The sequence below is a fragment of the Mustela nivalis genome, assembly GCF_964662115.1.
Source record: "Mustela nivalis genome assembly, chromosome: 2".
Taxonomy (NCBI): domain Eukaryota; kingdom Metazoa; phylum Chordata; class Mammalia; order Carnivora; family Mustelidae; genus Mustela; species Mustela nivalis.
In genome coordinates, this window is record NC_139021.1 from 91,297,642 (window position 1) to 91,312,951 (window position 15,310).

At 36.0% G+C, this 15,310-nt stretch overlaps 1 protein-coding gene across 10 annotated transcripts in view; it reads right to left on the reverse strand.

Moving 5' to 3' along the window:
- The window catches only part of SPIDR (scaffold protein involved in DNA repair), a 589,061-nt gene that overhangs the window by 335,817 nt on the left and 237,934 nt on the right, over positions 1-15,310 (reverse strand). For all 10 annotated transcript variants that reach the window (XM_082718857.1, XM_082718850.1, XM_082718858.1 and 7 more), the window contains one exon: positions 5,711-5,811. In XM_082718857.1, the coding sequence (XP_082574983.1) occupies positions 5,711-5,811 (101 nt within the window). The remainder of the gene's footprint in view (positions 1-5,710; positions 5,812-15,310) is intronic.

Sequence of the window (15,310 nt, forward strand, 5' to 3'; positions counted from 1 at the left end):
TGCTGAGCAGAGAGCCCGATGCGGGGCTCGATCCCAGGACCCTGGGATCATGACCTGAGCCGAAGGCAGAGGCTTTTACCCACTGAGCCACCCAGGCACCCCAAAACACTTGGAAAAATCTTGAGGGAATTACGCTGAGTGAAAAAAGTCAATCCCGAAAAGTTATACACCATGTTACTCCATTTACATAACATTTTGAGATGACAGAACTACAAAACTGGTGAGCAGATTAGTGGTGCGAGCTGTTAGAGAGGAGGGTAGGAAAGAGGTGGCTGTGGCTGTAAAAGGGTAACACGAGGTGATGGACTGATGTGTATCCAGCCTGGTGGTGGGCACCTGAACCTATACATGATAAAAATTACACTGAAAAAAAAAATTTAAAAAATTACACAAACAAAACACACACACAAACTCACATTTATAGGTAAAATTGGTAGAATTTGAATAAATTCAGTGAATTCTATCCTGGATTCATATCCTGGTTGTGCTACCATAGTATAGTTAAAAGAGATGTCATCATTGGGGGACAGCAGGTGAAGGGCACAGAAAATCATTCTGTATTGTTTCTGACAACTGCATGAGTTACATGTCAGTCTACAGGTATCTCAAAATAAAATGTTTTCGAAAAAGGCAGAGAGATGTGTTGGAGACATTCACTCAAACATTTCCAATCAATAAGGAAGTTCACAAACCTTTTCACTATGGATTAATTAGATAATACTTTTTGTCAGGCGAACGTGATAACCACTACACTACGGAAACTAGATAATACTTTTTAAAGGGGAACATAAAGGCCTCAAGTAAGTAATTACAATCTAGACATTGATTTTGTAAACCTTTACTTATGTCTGAAGGAAATAAAGATAGCCCAAGTGAGATATGTTTTACTTAATATCTAACCCAAACCCAAGATGTGGTTCATAAAATTACCACTAATTCCTAGATTTTGAAGTAAACTCATTAGAAGAAGGGAAAGTCAAGCCCAATATATTTACCAGTTCAGTCAAAATTAACCCAAGATAAATGAAACAAGATGGGATTGGGAGGGAAACAAACCATAAGTGACTCTTAATGTCACAAAACAAACTGAGGGTTGCTGGGGGGAGGGGGATTGGGAGAGGGGGGTGGTGTTATGGACATTGGGGAGGGTATGTGCTTTGGTGAGTGCTGTGAAGTGTGTAAACCTGGCGATTCACAGACCTGTACCCCTGGGGATAAAAATATATGTATATAAAAAATAATTAACCTAAGATGATGAGGCACCTGGATGGCTCAGTCACTCAACATCTGCCTTGGCTCAGGTCATGATCTCAGGTCATGATCAAGCCGTGCATCCGGTTTCTTGCTCAGCGGGAAGCCTGCTTCTCCTTCTCCCACTCCCCTTGCTTGTGTTCACTGTCTCACTGTTAGAGATCTCTCTGTCAAATAAATAAATAAAATCTTAAAAAAAAAAAATTAACCTAAGATGAACAATCCACTTCCGTGTGTAAGAAAGAAATGGAACTCTTGACTTTAATACCTTATAAATCCAAAGGTACATCCAAACCCTGCAGAAGAGGAGGAAAAGCCGATTTTAGTTGCTTCTGAACTATTAGATCTGGTCTGAAAATTGACCTCAGAATAATGTAGTGTTTCTTTATTTTCACCATCTATTGACTGTTGACTTTGTCCTTCAGCTGTATGGCTTCCATGAAGTAATTAGCTTCCATGAAGCCAATTTATTGTTAGCACAAGCTCAATAGTTGAGGTACTACTATTACACTCACTTATGATAAAAAAATTTAGAGGCTCAGAGAGTTTAGATTAACAATATAGATATTTTAATAACTCCACCATTGAATCTCAGCTATTACTAAATTTTCACTTTTGGAATTGGGGTAGAAGGAGCTACCTCTACTTAATATTTATAAATTTTTCTTTTTATTTATTTTTTTAATTTACTCAGTATGTAGAAATAAGTAGAAATAAGAAAATAAAAATTTGTAAAGTGAAAGAAAAAATTTCTGCTACGCCACAAAGTAAACAAAACAGTGAAATCTTCTTCCTAATACATGTTTACAATAGTAAGTTATATTAAAAGGAATGAGAAAAATAGGATGATGTATTATAAGACACCAAGAAGAAGATCTAATCGACCTGAAAAATAAGAAATTCACCTAGAAGAAAGAAAAAATAAAATCCAAATCTAAAAAATGTTCAGACTTGTAAAAGAAAAATCTATTGAAGGGGTGCCTGGCTGACTCAGTTGGTAGAGCACAGGACTCTAGATCTCAGGGTTAGTTTGAGCCTCAGGTTGTGCATGGAACGTAGTTAAAAAACAAAAGAAAGTAAAATCTATTGGAGATAAGCACATTCCTATACCAAAGTAATGGATTCATTGTTGACTCTGTCGTTTTGTTTTATTTTGCTTTTGTCTTTTCTTTATGGCATAATTTATATACCCTCTATCCCCAAATTGTAAGGAAATTATAAGGGACATTCCAGATAAGCTATCTGGTGCTTATGAGCCAAATAAAAGGTCAAATTTCTCCCCTTCATTTCAGGCACACGGTCACACTTATTTGATTTGGTATTTTTCTTATTCCAACTTCCAGAAAACTCTCTCCACTTTGTGCTTAACAATTTGGTCAATTCACTGTAATAAAACTGGACAACAATGTAGAATGACTTCTGGTATATATTAACATGAATAATTAAGAAGTCAATCTGCCACCTCCCTTTCCAAATCACAAGATTTTAGGGTATCCTACACAAGATTCATTATTTATAACCTTCAAATTTATGTCCTAAGCTCCTTAAAACAGCACTGTCCCAAGAATGTGATATGGACCTACACACTGAAAAACTTCTTTTTCCCCAAACAACATCACATGGTATCAGTATTTCTAATTCTGCTTGTTCCTTAATCACTTGCTTTCTTAAATCCTTTCTCTAGCCCAAAAGATCATCTAATGAAGGCCTACACAGATTAATGAATAAGAACATGGACTACAGAGATAACCTCAAACCTGGACTTACTCATCTATACCATATATTCATTTGATCTACAGCTTTTTTTCTTTTAATTTAATTTACTTATTTGCGAGAGAGATGGGGAGCGAGCAGGGGGAACAGTGAAGGGAGAGAGAGAAGCAGTCTCTCTACTGATCTGGGAGCCTGATGTGGGGATAGATCCCAGGACCCTGGGATCCTGATCTAAGAAGGCAGATGCTTAACCAACTGAACCACCAAGGTGCCCCAACCTACAGCTTTTTCAGCTGGAAACTAACAAAAGCAAATTGAATCTTAGAGCATTATTTTGCATACTAAATGCTTCAATATGTAGTACACCCTCAGCATTATACCCTGCCATACAGTAAACCTCCAAACATGATACGACAATGAGAAGGACAATGTTGAAGGAGAAAAGAAAACAGAAGCTATTTTTCTCTAATTATTTCTTAGGAATTTATGGTTCAAATAAAGTTTGTCCAAGTCTTCCTCTCCAATAATAAACAGCAACTTACAATATTACAAGCCTATAAAGACGATAAAATTCAGGACAGATACCATACTGGAGACACAGAGTCCAATCTAGGGTATTTGTTTATTCCTCAATGTACTATCAAGAACAAATTGGTAGAGGAGTGAAAAAATTATTTTTATGAGGCAGAATGTGATCACATTCCCACAGAAAGAGCATGACATAGGCAGTCAGGTCGTTAGGGTTCTAGCCCTGTTTCTTCCTTTAATTTCAATAATCAAAGCAAGTCACTTCCCTTTTCTAGGTCACATACTCTCTCCATCCCCCAAAGAGGAGTTGATACTATAAGATCTTTAAGAACCTTCAAGAATTAACATTCTACTTTTTTGTGAGGGAAAGGAAAAAAGGGTGTGTCATGAACACTAATGTAGCATACAGATGGTACTCCCAATGTTCAGCCTTTTAAGTGTGCAGTGGACTTACAAGGAAAAGCTAGCTATCCTATTTACTCTCTTTGCCGTCCTCTTCTTGTCCTCCATTCTTCCCATACTGTATCTCCTCTTTGGAGAACAGTGTGGAGATTCCTCAAGAAATTAAAAATACAGCTTCCCTATGACCCTGCAATTGCACTACTGGGTATTTACCCCAAAGATACAATGTAGTGAAAAGAAGGGCCATCTGTACCCCAATGTTTATAGCAGCATTGGCCACGATCGCCAAACTGTGGAAAGAACCGAGATGCCCTTCAACGGATGAATGGATAAGGAAGATGTGGTCCATATACACTATGGAGTATTATGCTTCCATCAGAAAGGATGAATACCCAACTTTTGTAGCAACATGGATGGGACTAGAAGAGATTATGCTGAGTGAAATAAGTCAAGCAGAGAGAGTCAATTATCATATGGTTTCACCTATTTGTGGAGCATAACAAATAGCATGGAGGACATGGGGAGTTAGAGAGGAGAAGGGAGTTGGGATAAATTGGAAGGGGAGGTGAATCATGAGAGACTATGGACTCTGAAAAACAATCTGAGGGGTTTGAAATGGTGGGGGGGGTGAGAGGTTGGGGTACCAGGTGGTGGGTATTATAGAGGGCACAGATTGCATGGAGCACTAGGTGTGGTGAAAAAATAATGAATACTGTTATGCTGAAAATAAATAAATTTAATTAAAAAATTTTTATTAAACATTTAAAATGTTTTATTAAAAAAAAGATAGGCACACCTATTTTATTTTTATGATTTTAAAATTTTAAGTAATCTCTATACCCAACATGGGCTCAAACTCACAACCCTGAGATCAAGAGTCAGAGCCAGGTACCAGGTGGGAAGTATTTTAAAGATAATAAATGAGATCAGAATTACAAAAGTCTTCCAGAGAAATGCTCAAGAGTTGACAACATACTGGTACTCTTGTTCTAATTTGCATGCTAACATTTGCCAGAATAACCTTTGAGCCCATTAAAATACACATGCCAAGGATCCCCATGGAGAGAAAACTATTAATAGATTTGGAATAGATGACCATGCCCACCCACCTCTTCCCCACCTCCTGATGGAGAGACCAATCAGAACGAAACCACGAAAAAGAACACAGTCTCACCAGAAAGGAAGGTTTTCTAGGTATATGAAATATTTTTAATATCAAACAATTTGTTAGGAAATAAGGGTTTGTAGTCACTTGTTGGTAGTAGCAACTTTCAAAGTGTATCTTGCAACTCATTAGAAGAGACCCACACCAATTTAGTGAGACTACGATTATGGTAAAAATAAAAGAGAATGAAGAGTATATCATACCTACTAAGGTTAGTATTGTTTATAAAATGTTTGTTTCAGGGTGTGTGTGTGTGTGTGTGTGTATGTGTGCGAGCGCATGTAAGTCATGTGTGAACTGGGAGAAAATATAAGATGTATTTCTTACTAGGGGTTGTGGTCACAAAAGTCTAAAAGCTACTGGCTTTCAGATATAGCAAAAGACACAAAAAAGAAAGACATAATACAGAACCCTCCAAGTCAGATCAATAATAAGTCTTCTATTGAACTGTGAGAAATTCTATACGGAGGGATCAGCAGACCCTATAAAAATGGACTCATCTTTCAGAACAATATCTAAGACCTAAAGGACACCTGGAGAAAAAGAAAACATCATGAAAATAATAATGACCAAATTTATATATCTTAATGAAAAATACTTTTAATTGGCACATTCTTTACCCACAGTCTCAGATGTCAGTGCAGACCTTACCTGAAAGTGTCTTTTGGTAAGAAACACATTGATGTCTCCACAAAGAAATGGCAGATCTCTCCCGATTCTGCAGGCCATTTAGTCTTTCTGCTAGCCCGCCGCTGTTTAATGAATAATAGTATATTAAGTTAGTTAAAAGAGAAGTTTCAGAATAGTTGGACCATTTATATTTCATACTTTCCCACCAGAGACAAATAGATAAAACAGCAATTCTAACCTATCTGGCATTACATGGTCTTCCTAGTGGCCCACACCTCCAAGATCAGTAATCTTTCTTAAGATTTCTTAGAAGCTCAGTTTCTTGATTTTTAGAAATACAAGCTACTCTCAGATCAGTGTGACTTCCTTTCTATTCTTTCCTAGTTTATTAATCTCATAAGCATATACTGATCACTTCTTGTTCTACCTAGCAAAGTACTAGATGCCAGGAATGTAAAGAAGGCAATGAGCCAAGCTTTGGGGGAGCCTCACAATCTGCTCATCTCACAATCTGACAAAACATATAAATTAAAGTGTGGTCAGAATTGTAGTCAAGAATAAAACTTCCAAAAAAAAAAAAAGAATAAAACCAGTAAACTGCTGATAGGCAGAACATTAAATAAGAAAACTTGGGTATGGGCTTATAATTTGGACCACAGAGACAACACAGTATTAATCACAAGTACACAGCAAGGATACCAACATTATAAAAATAAAAAAATATTAAAAACTTCCATGTATGGCAGGAAGAGAATTCATAAAATGAATATGCTTCATAAAACCCTTAACCATCAATGAATAATATGTATATCATACTATTACATATTATTAAATTAATATATCAATTATATTATTATACTAATATTTATATACCATACTATATACATTATATATTATAATTATACACTGTTACATAATCATTACATTGTTATATATTATATGATATAATAAATGTAATGTAGTAAGTATATTTTATATTAACACAATACAAGGCTTTTTATTAACATAATTAAATCATATATAATATGTATATTCATTGATATATATTATAAACATATAAACAAATATATGCAAACATTTGGATTCAGTAAACTATCTAGGGTCATAGAAGTCAGCAGCTTCAAACACATCTGTGCTCTCAAGAGAAGTCAGGATCAGTTGTTAACCACCATTATGACCACATGCTACATATTTTTGTCAGTATATTATCTCATACAATCATGTACCCAGATCATTTCAAACACAGATAATGTACTGAAGATAGACAGGTAAAAGAGATCATTTTATAGATATAATTAGATCATTTTATTCTAATAATATACCTTTATTAAGAAAGAACAAGTATCAATAGATACCAAATAGATGATAAAAATCAGAGCTTAGAGAGAGGTTAAGGATATTCTACAATAGCTAGCTAGATGAAATAAGTTGTTGAAACCAGAAAAGACATCATAATGCCCAGTATTTAAACCTTTAAGAAATAGTAGTCATTGGTGTTACTGATTTTATTAAGATTTTTAGTTTGCACCCTATGCTCTTTCCACTGAAATGACTGAAAGATCTTATTTTTTAAAATTTTTTATTTCTATTCAGCGTAACAGTATTCATTGTTTTTGCACCACACCCAGTGCTCCATACAATTCCTGCCCTCTCCAATACCCACTACCTGGTTCCCCCAACCTCCCACCCCCCACCCCCCACCCCTTCAAAACCCTCAGATTGTTTTTCAGAGTCCATAGTCTCTCATGGTTCACCTCCCCTTCCAATTTCCCTCAACTCCCTTTTCCTCTCTAACTCCCCTGTCCTCCATGCTATTTGTTATGCTCCACAAATAGGTGAAACCATATGATAATTGACTCTCTCTGCTTGACTTATTTCACTCAGCATCATCTCTTCCAGGCCCATCCATGTTGCTATAAAAGTTGGGTATTCATCCTTTCTGATGGAAACATAATACTCCATAGTGTATATGGACCACATCTTCCTTATCCATTCATCCGTTGAAGGGCATCTTTGTTCTTTCCACAGTTTGGCAACCGTGGCCATTGCTACTAATAACACTGGGGTACAGATGGCCCTTCTTGTTACTACATCTGTATCTTTGGGGTAAATACCCAGTAGTGCAATTGCAGGGTCATAGGGAAGCTGTATTTTTAATTTCTTGAGGAATCTCCACACTGTTCTCCAAAGAGGCTGCACCAACTTGCATTCCCCTCCAACGGTGTAAGAGGGTTTCCCTTTCTCCACATCCCCTCCAACACATGTTGATTCCTATCTTGCTAATTTTGGCCATTCTAAGTGGTATAAAGTGGTATCTCAATGTGGTTTTAATTTGAATCTCCCTGATGGCTAATGATGATAAACATTTCTTCATGTATCTGATAGCCATTTGTTTTTTGTTTTGTTTTTTTTTTCTTAAAGATTTTATTTATTTGAGAGAGAGGGAGAGAGTGTGTGAGCATGAAAGGGGCAAGGGGCAGAGGGAGAAGCCGGCTCCCTGAAGAGCAGAGGGCCTGATGTGGGACTTGATCCTGGGACTCCAGGATCATGACCTGAGCCGAAGGCAGTTGCTTAACCAACTGAGCCACCCAGGTGCCCTCTGATAGCCATTTGTATGTCTTCATTGGAGAAGTGTCTGTTCATATCTTCTGCCCATTTTTTTATATGATTGTCTGTTTTGTGTGTGTTGAGTTTGAGGAGTTCTTTATAGATCTTGGATATCAACCTTTTGTCTGTACTGTCATTTGCAAGTATCTTTTCACATTCCATGGGTTGCCTCTTTGTTTTGCTGACTGTTTCCTTTGCTGTGCAGAAGCTTTTGATTTTGATGAAGTCCCAAAAGTTCATTTTCACTTTTGTTTCCTTTGCCTTTGGAGACATATCTTGAAAGAAGTTGCTGTGGCTGATATCAAAGAGGTTGAAGCAGTGATCAAAAACCTCCCAAAAAACAAGAGCCCAGGACCTGATGGATTCCTGGGGGTATTCTACCAAACTTTCAAAGAAGAAATAATACCTATTCTCCTGAAGCTGTTTCAAAAAATTGAAGCAGAAGGAAAATTTCCAGACTCTTTCTATGAAGCCAGCATTACCCTGATCCCCAAACCAGGCAAAGACCCTACCAAAAAGGAGAATTTCAGACCAATATCACTGATGAATATGGATGCTAAGATACTCAACAAGATCCTAGCAAACAGGATCCAACAGCACATTAAAAAGATTATCCACCATGACCAGGTGGGATTCATTCAAGGATGGTTGAACATTCGCAAATCAATCAATGTGATAGAACAAATTAATAAGAAAGGAGAGAAGAACCACATGGTCCTCTCAATTGATGCAGAAAAAGCATTTGACAAAATCCAGCATCCGTTCCTGATTAAAACGCTTCAAAGTATAGGGATAGAGGGAACATTCCTGAACTTCATCAAATCTATCTATGAAAGACCCACAGCAAATATCATCCTCAATGGGAAAAAGCTTGCAGCCTTCCCATTGAGATCAGGAACATGACAAGGATGCCCATTCTCACCACTCTTGTTCAACATAGTATTAGAAGTCCTAGCAACGGCAACCAGACAACAAAGAGAAATAAAAGGTATCCAAATTGGCAATGAAGAAGTCAAACTCTCTCTCTTCACAGATGACATGATTCTTTATATGGAAATCCCAAAAGACTCCACCCCCAAACTACTAGAACTCATACAACAACTCAGCAACGTGGCAGGATACAAAGTCAATGTACAGAAATCAGTGGCTTTCTTATACACTAACAATGAAAATACAGAAAGATCTTATTTTTATGCAAATTATACATATTATCATACTACCTACTTTGTTTTTCTACAGACACTTGTTTTCCTATGGCATATTATTTCTGAATGTGTAGTGTATAAATATATATGTATATATATATATTTAAAATTCTCATAATCAAAAATTCCAAAGAAGCTCTGCTTCATATATATATGTCTATCTGTACTTCCTACTTTCCTATGGCATATTATTTCTGAATGTGTAGTGTAGAAGTATATATACATATGTTTAAAATTCTCATAATCAAAAATTCCCAAGAAGCTCTGCTATATATATATATATGTATATATATATACTTAATATATGCATAGCTCTGCTTCCTATTATTCTGTTTACTGAAAGTAACTCATTTATACTCATTCTCTAAACAACACTATAAAAGTAAGTACTACTGTCACCCTCATTTTACACATGATAAACTGAGACACTGAGAAATTAAACACCGATGCAAGGTGAGACATGTGATAAATGGCACACCTGGATGCACACCCAGACTTTCTGGCTCCAGAATTCATAAGCTTAGCCTCAATGAAGTATCTACTGCCTCTTAGTACTACTTAAAAAGGCACTCATAATAGACACAAGAAAAAAAGCAAACCACTGTATTCTTTGTAAAATGATCTAGACAGTTTCTTGTCAAATGTTGGTTTTCAATCCTGTGACTGTCAAGAAGAAAAAAAGAGAGATAAAATGCAATCTGAAAGCAGAAGATGGTTAAGGTCACATCCCAAGTAAATTGTACAATCTCACAAGGAAACAGTAGGAATTATAAGATGAAAAGTAAAAAGATAGAGTAAAAATAAATGCAGAACAGTTCTCAGCAAGTGGGAATGTCTAGAGCCGTAAGATAGAATCAGTTTTTGAGCTTGCTTTTAGTCATTAGGAGCTTTACTGGTACTTCACAGATTATTTCTGTTCCAATCTCCCCAAAGAAATTCTCATCAGACGCAACAAAACTTAAGAGTGGAAACACCATGACTTCTATTCAACAATCATAATCCTAGTAAAAACCTATACCACATTATTTTTTTTTAAATTTTATTTATTAATTTGAGAGAGAGAGAGAAGAGAGAGCACAAGCAGGGAGAAGGAGAAGCTGACTCGAAACTGAACAGGGACACTGACCTGGGGCTCCATCTCAGGACACTGGGATCATGACCTGAGCCAAAGGCAAGAGCTTAACTGACCGAATCACCCAGTGCCCCCTGTACCACATTATTTAAGTGGGGGAAGGAGCGGGGAAAGTCATGCAGGCAGTTTAAGAAGGTTCTGTTTGTATACATGCAAATTAACTTTTTTTTAAAAGTTCCACTGAAGTATAATTAACAGATTTACTAAGATACTTAAAGTGTACATTGTGGAGATTTTATATACATTGTAAAAGGATTCTTCCCATGTAGTTAATTAACAAATTCATTACCACACATACTTAACTTCTCTGCGTATGATGAAAACATTAAAACTCTACTCTCTTAGCATATTTTAATTGTGCAACACAGTGTTAACATTAGTCACTATGTTTTACTTTATTTTGTTTTTACATTTTGCCAGATGTTTTTTTATTCTTCAATCTACAAACTATTATAGTTTATCAAAGCTCAAAGGTAGTAGCTATTACTATATTTTACTTTAAATCCTCACAACTTACTCATCTTATACCTGGTACCCTTTTACCACATTCTCCATATATACACTTCTAAGTGATACCAGTACTTACTCTTCTCTGTCTAGTTTATTTTGCGAAACGCCCTGAAGGTCCATCTATGTTGTCACAATCGGCAGGACTCCCAGCTTTCTCATGACTATATAATATTTGTGAGTGTGCACGTGTATGTGTGTGTGTGTGTGTGTGTGTGTGTGTATGTACATCACATCTTCCTATCCATTTATCCACTGGCTGAAATTAGATTGTTTCCACATATTAACTAATTTTGAATAATGCTATGATAAATATGGGAATACAAATATTTCTTTGATATCCTGTTTTCATTTCTTATGGATTTATTGTTGAACAGTGAATGGCTGAATCATAAGATAGTTCTTTTTTTTTTTTTTTTAACGAAACCTCCATACTGTTTTTCATAGTGGCTGTACCAATTTACATTCCTACCAATAGTGCACATAGTTTCACTTTTCTTCACATCCCCACCAGCACTTGTTACCACATCTTTTTCCCCTAAGGATTTATTAATTTATTTTAGAGAGAGTGTATACATGCACACGAGTGGTGGGTGGGACAGAGGAGAGAAGCAGACTCCCCATGGCACAAAGCCCAAGACAGGGCTTGATCTTATGACCCTGAGGATCATGACCTGAGCCCAAACCAGAGAGTCAGATGTTCAACGAACTGAGACACCCAGGCACCCATAACTCTTGTCTTTTTGATTATATTCATTCTAACAGGCATGACTGATAACTCATTGAGCTTTGTCTTACATTACCCTGATGATAGTGATTTAGAGCACCTTTTTCACGTACCTGTTGGCCATTTGTATATCTTCTTTGGATAAGTATCTATTCAATTCCTCTGCCTAGTTTTAACTGGATTGTTTTTTTTTTGCTGAGTTGTAGACGTTCATTATGTATTTTGAATATCAATATTTTAATAGATATATAACTTGCAAATATTTTCTACTTTTCAGAAGAATGCCTTTTTCATGTGTTAGTGGTTTTCTTTTTTGGTGCACAAGCTTTTCAGTCTGACGTAGTCCCACGTCTTTATTTTTGCTTTGGTTGCCTTTGCTTTTGGCATCAAATCCAAAAATTCATTGCCAAGATCTATGTCATGGAACATACCCCCCATGTCTTCATCTAAGAGTTTAATGGTTTTGGGTCTTAAATTCAAATCTTTAGCATATTTAGCACTAAAGTTCAGTATAATTTTTGTGTATTGTAGAAGATCATAGACTAGTTTCATTCTTTTGCATGTGGTTGTCCAATTCTCCCCACACCCATTTATTGAAAAGACTGTCCTTTCCCCATTGTATATTCTTGGCTCCTTTGCCACAAAGAAATTGACCATATATGCATGGGTTTATTTCCAGACTCTCCATTATTTTCCACTGAAATCTATGTATGTTATTATACCAGTACCATACTGTTTTGATTGCTGCTGCTTTGTAATATAGCTTGAAATCAGGAAGTGTGATGCCTCCAGCTTTGTTCTTTCTCCCGAATGTTTTGGCTCTTTAAAGTCTTTTGTGGCTCCATGCAAATTTTAAGATTGTTCTACTCCTGTGAAAAATAAAATTGGAATTTTGATAGGGGTTGACCAAATCTGTCAATCTGTTAATACTGCTTTGGGCAGTATTAACATACTAACAACATTAATTCTTCCAATCTAGGAGCACATTTATTTTTGTCTTCCTTGATTTCTTTCACCAATGTCTTATACTTTTCAGTGTACAGTACTTTCACCTCCTGGGTGAAATTTCTTCCTAAGTATATATTTTTTAAGATTTTGTTTATTTGAGAGAGTGCGTGAGCATGGGGAGGGGCAGGAGGAGAAGGGAAAGGAGAAGCCAGCTCCCTGCTGTGAGATAAGCCTGATTTGAGGCTGGATCCCAGGACCTTGAGACCATGACCTGAGCTGACATCAGATGCTTAACCAACTAGGCCACGCAGGTGCCCCTCTCCCTAAGTATTTTAATATTTTGATGCAATTATAAATGTGATTATTTTCTTAATTTCTCTTTTGGATAATGTATATTTTTGTATGTTGATTTTGTATCCTGCAACTTCACTGAATTCACTTACTAGTTCTAATAGTTTATTGCTGGAGTCTTTAGGGTTTTCTATACATAATATCATTTAATCTGTGAATAGAGACAGTTTTATTTTTTCCTCTGCAATTTAAATGCCTTTTATTTCTTTTTCTTGCCTAATTGCTTTGGCTAGGACTTATTTAGTAATCTGTTGAATAAAAGTGACAAGACAGGGCATCACGGTCTTGTTCCTATCTTAGCAGTATCATGCCAGGCTTATTATATGTGCCTTTTTATATTATAGGCTTATTATATGTGCCTTTTTATATTGAGGTACTTTCTCTCTATACTCAAATAACTGTCATTTTTCTTATGAACTGATGCTGATGTTTATCAAAAGCATTTTATGTATCTATTGAGATACATGATTTTTCTACTTCATTTTCTTAATGTGGTTTATATATCACGTTGATTAATTTGTGTAAGTTGAACCATCCTTCATCCTTGGAATCAATCCCAATTGATAATGGTGTATGAACCTTTTTTCAATTTGTTTTACTAAAACTTAATTGGGAACTTTTTTTTTTTTTTTTTTTTTTTTGTGGTGAACACAATTTTATGCTTTATTGGTGACATTGAGGATGGGACCAGCATTTCCAAAGGATATTTAAAAAAAATCTTTAGGGTAAAATGCACTCATTTTGACAAGGCAACTCTATTTCTAGGTGTTTCACATTAAGATACAATCCAGCATTTATACAAATATGTACACCTGGGGAATTTTATTAAATGGTATTTATAGTAGCAAAAAAACTTGACATGAGACATGTCTGTCAGCAAAGTGCTAGGGCACTTGGGAGAGTTACATTGTACAGTGGTACCCACAGGCTTCAGGCTGCTTTAGTAGCTCTGTGTGGGTTCATGACCATGCTTTATCAAGTTCAAAATTCAAGTGAAAAAACAGTGTGTCTTATCTGATCTCATTTGGGTGACTATAAATATCATATACAAAATGTAAATATGTATCTTGATGGTGTTTTGCATTATATATACCTTCAACAATGTTAGCTGTTCATAATACATTGCCTTTATAATCAGAAAAGTAAAAACAAAACATGCCATTTTGGGGGAGAGGGAGGAAATGAAGAATACCTCCCTACCACCAGCCTCCCAGACTTAATATAGTATAGAGAGCAGAGAAATGAATATCTTGGAGTAGGGAGGCATGCTCGCTGTAAACCAGGAGGCCAGATAGCTAACCAGATATTTCATTAGTGACAGATCAGGACCAGTCATTTGAAGCCCAAGTCATCACTTTTGGAAGATTTCCTCTCACATTTAACTGTGTTTGGATAATGACCCTGCGTAGGTTCAACCCATTCATTTACTTAGAGGTCCTTTTTCAAACTGGTTTATCTTGGAGTGTTCAACAGGAAGTCACATAACTTAAAGTGAGACATCCTTTGCTAAGCTTTACCAAGGCTTTTATGACTAACATGAGCATTTAGTAACACCTATTTTAGATTTTCCAGTCTAGAATTACTGCTATAACATAAAAATCTTGAGCCTTGAACACACTCTGTTTATTGATAAAATAAATCTCCATTTATATTTTCATTCATTAACTCTCCAAATATTCTTTTTTTTTTTGGAACTTCGTATTTTTTTTAATTTTTTATTTTTTATAAACATATATTTTTATCCCCAGGGGTACAGGTCTGTGAATCACCAGGTTTACACACTTCACAGCACTCACCAAAGCACATACCCTCCCCAATGTCCATAATCCCACCCCCTTCCTGCCACAATGTTTTTGATGTCACAAGTTGTATCTTTTTATCTTGTTTAGCCATTAACAAATTTTTGTATAGATTTTTGAATACTTTTGTCTTTTAATCTTCACAGTATGTGATTTACCCAACACCATCACATCATTAAAATATTCTGACATTAACTATATATTTACATTTACCAATGAGATTATACTTTCATGTTTTCCAGTTAATCATTAGTGTCCTTTTGTTTTAGCTTGAACAAGTCTCTTTAACACTTCTTGCAAGGCTAAACTAGTGTTGATGAACTCCCTTAGCTTTTGCAGATGTGT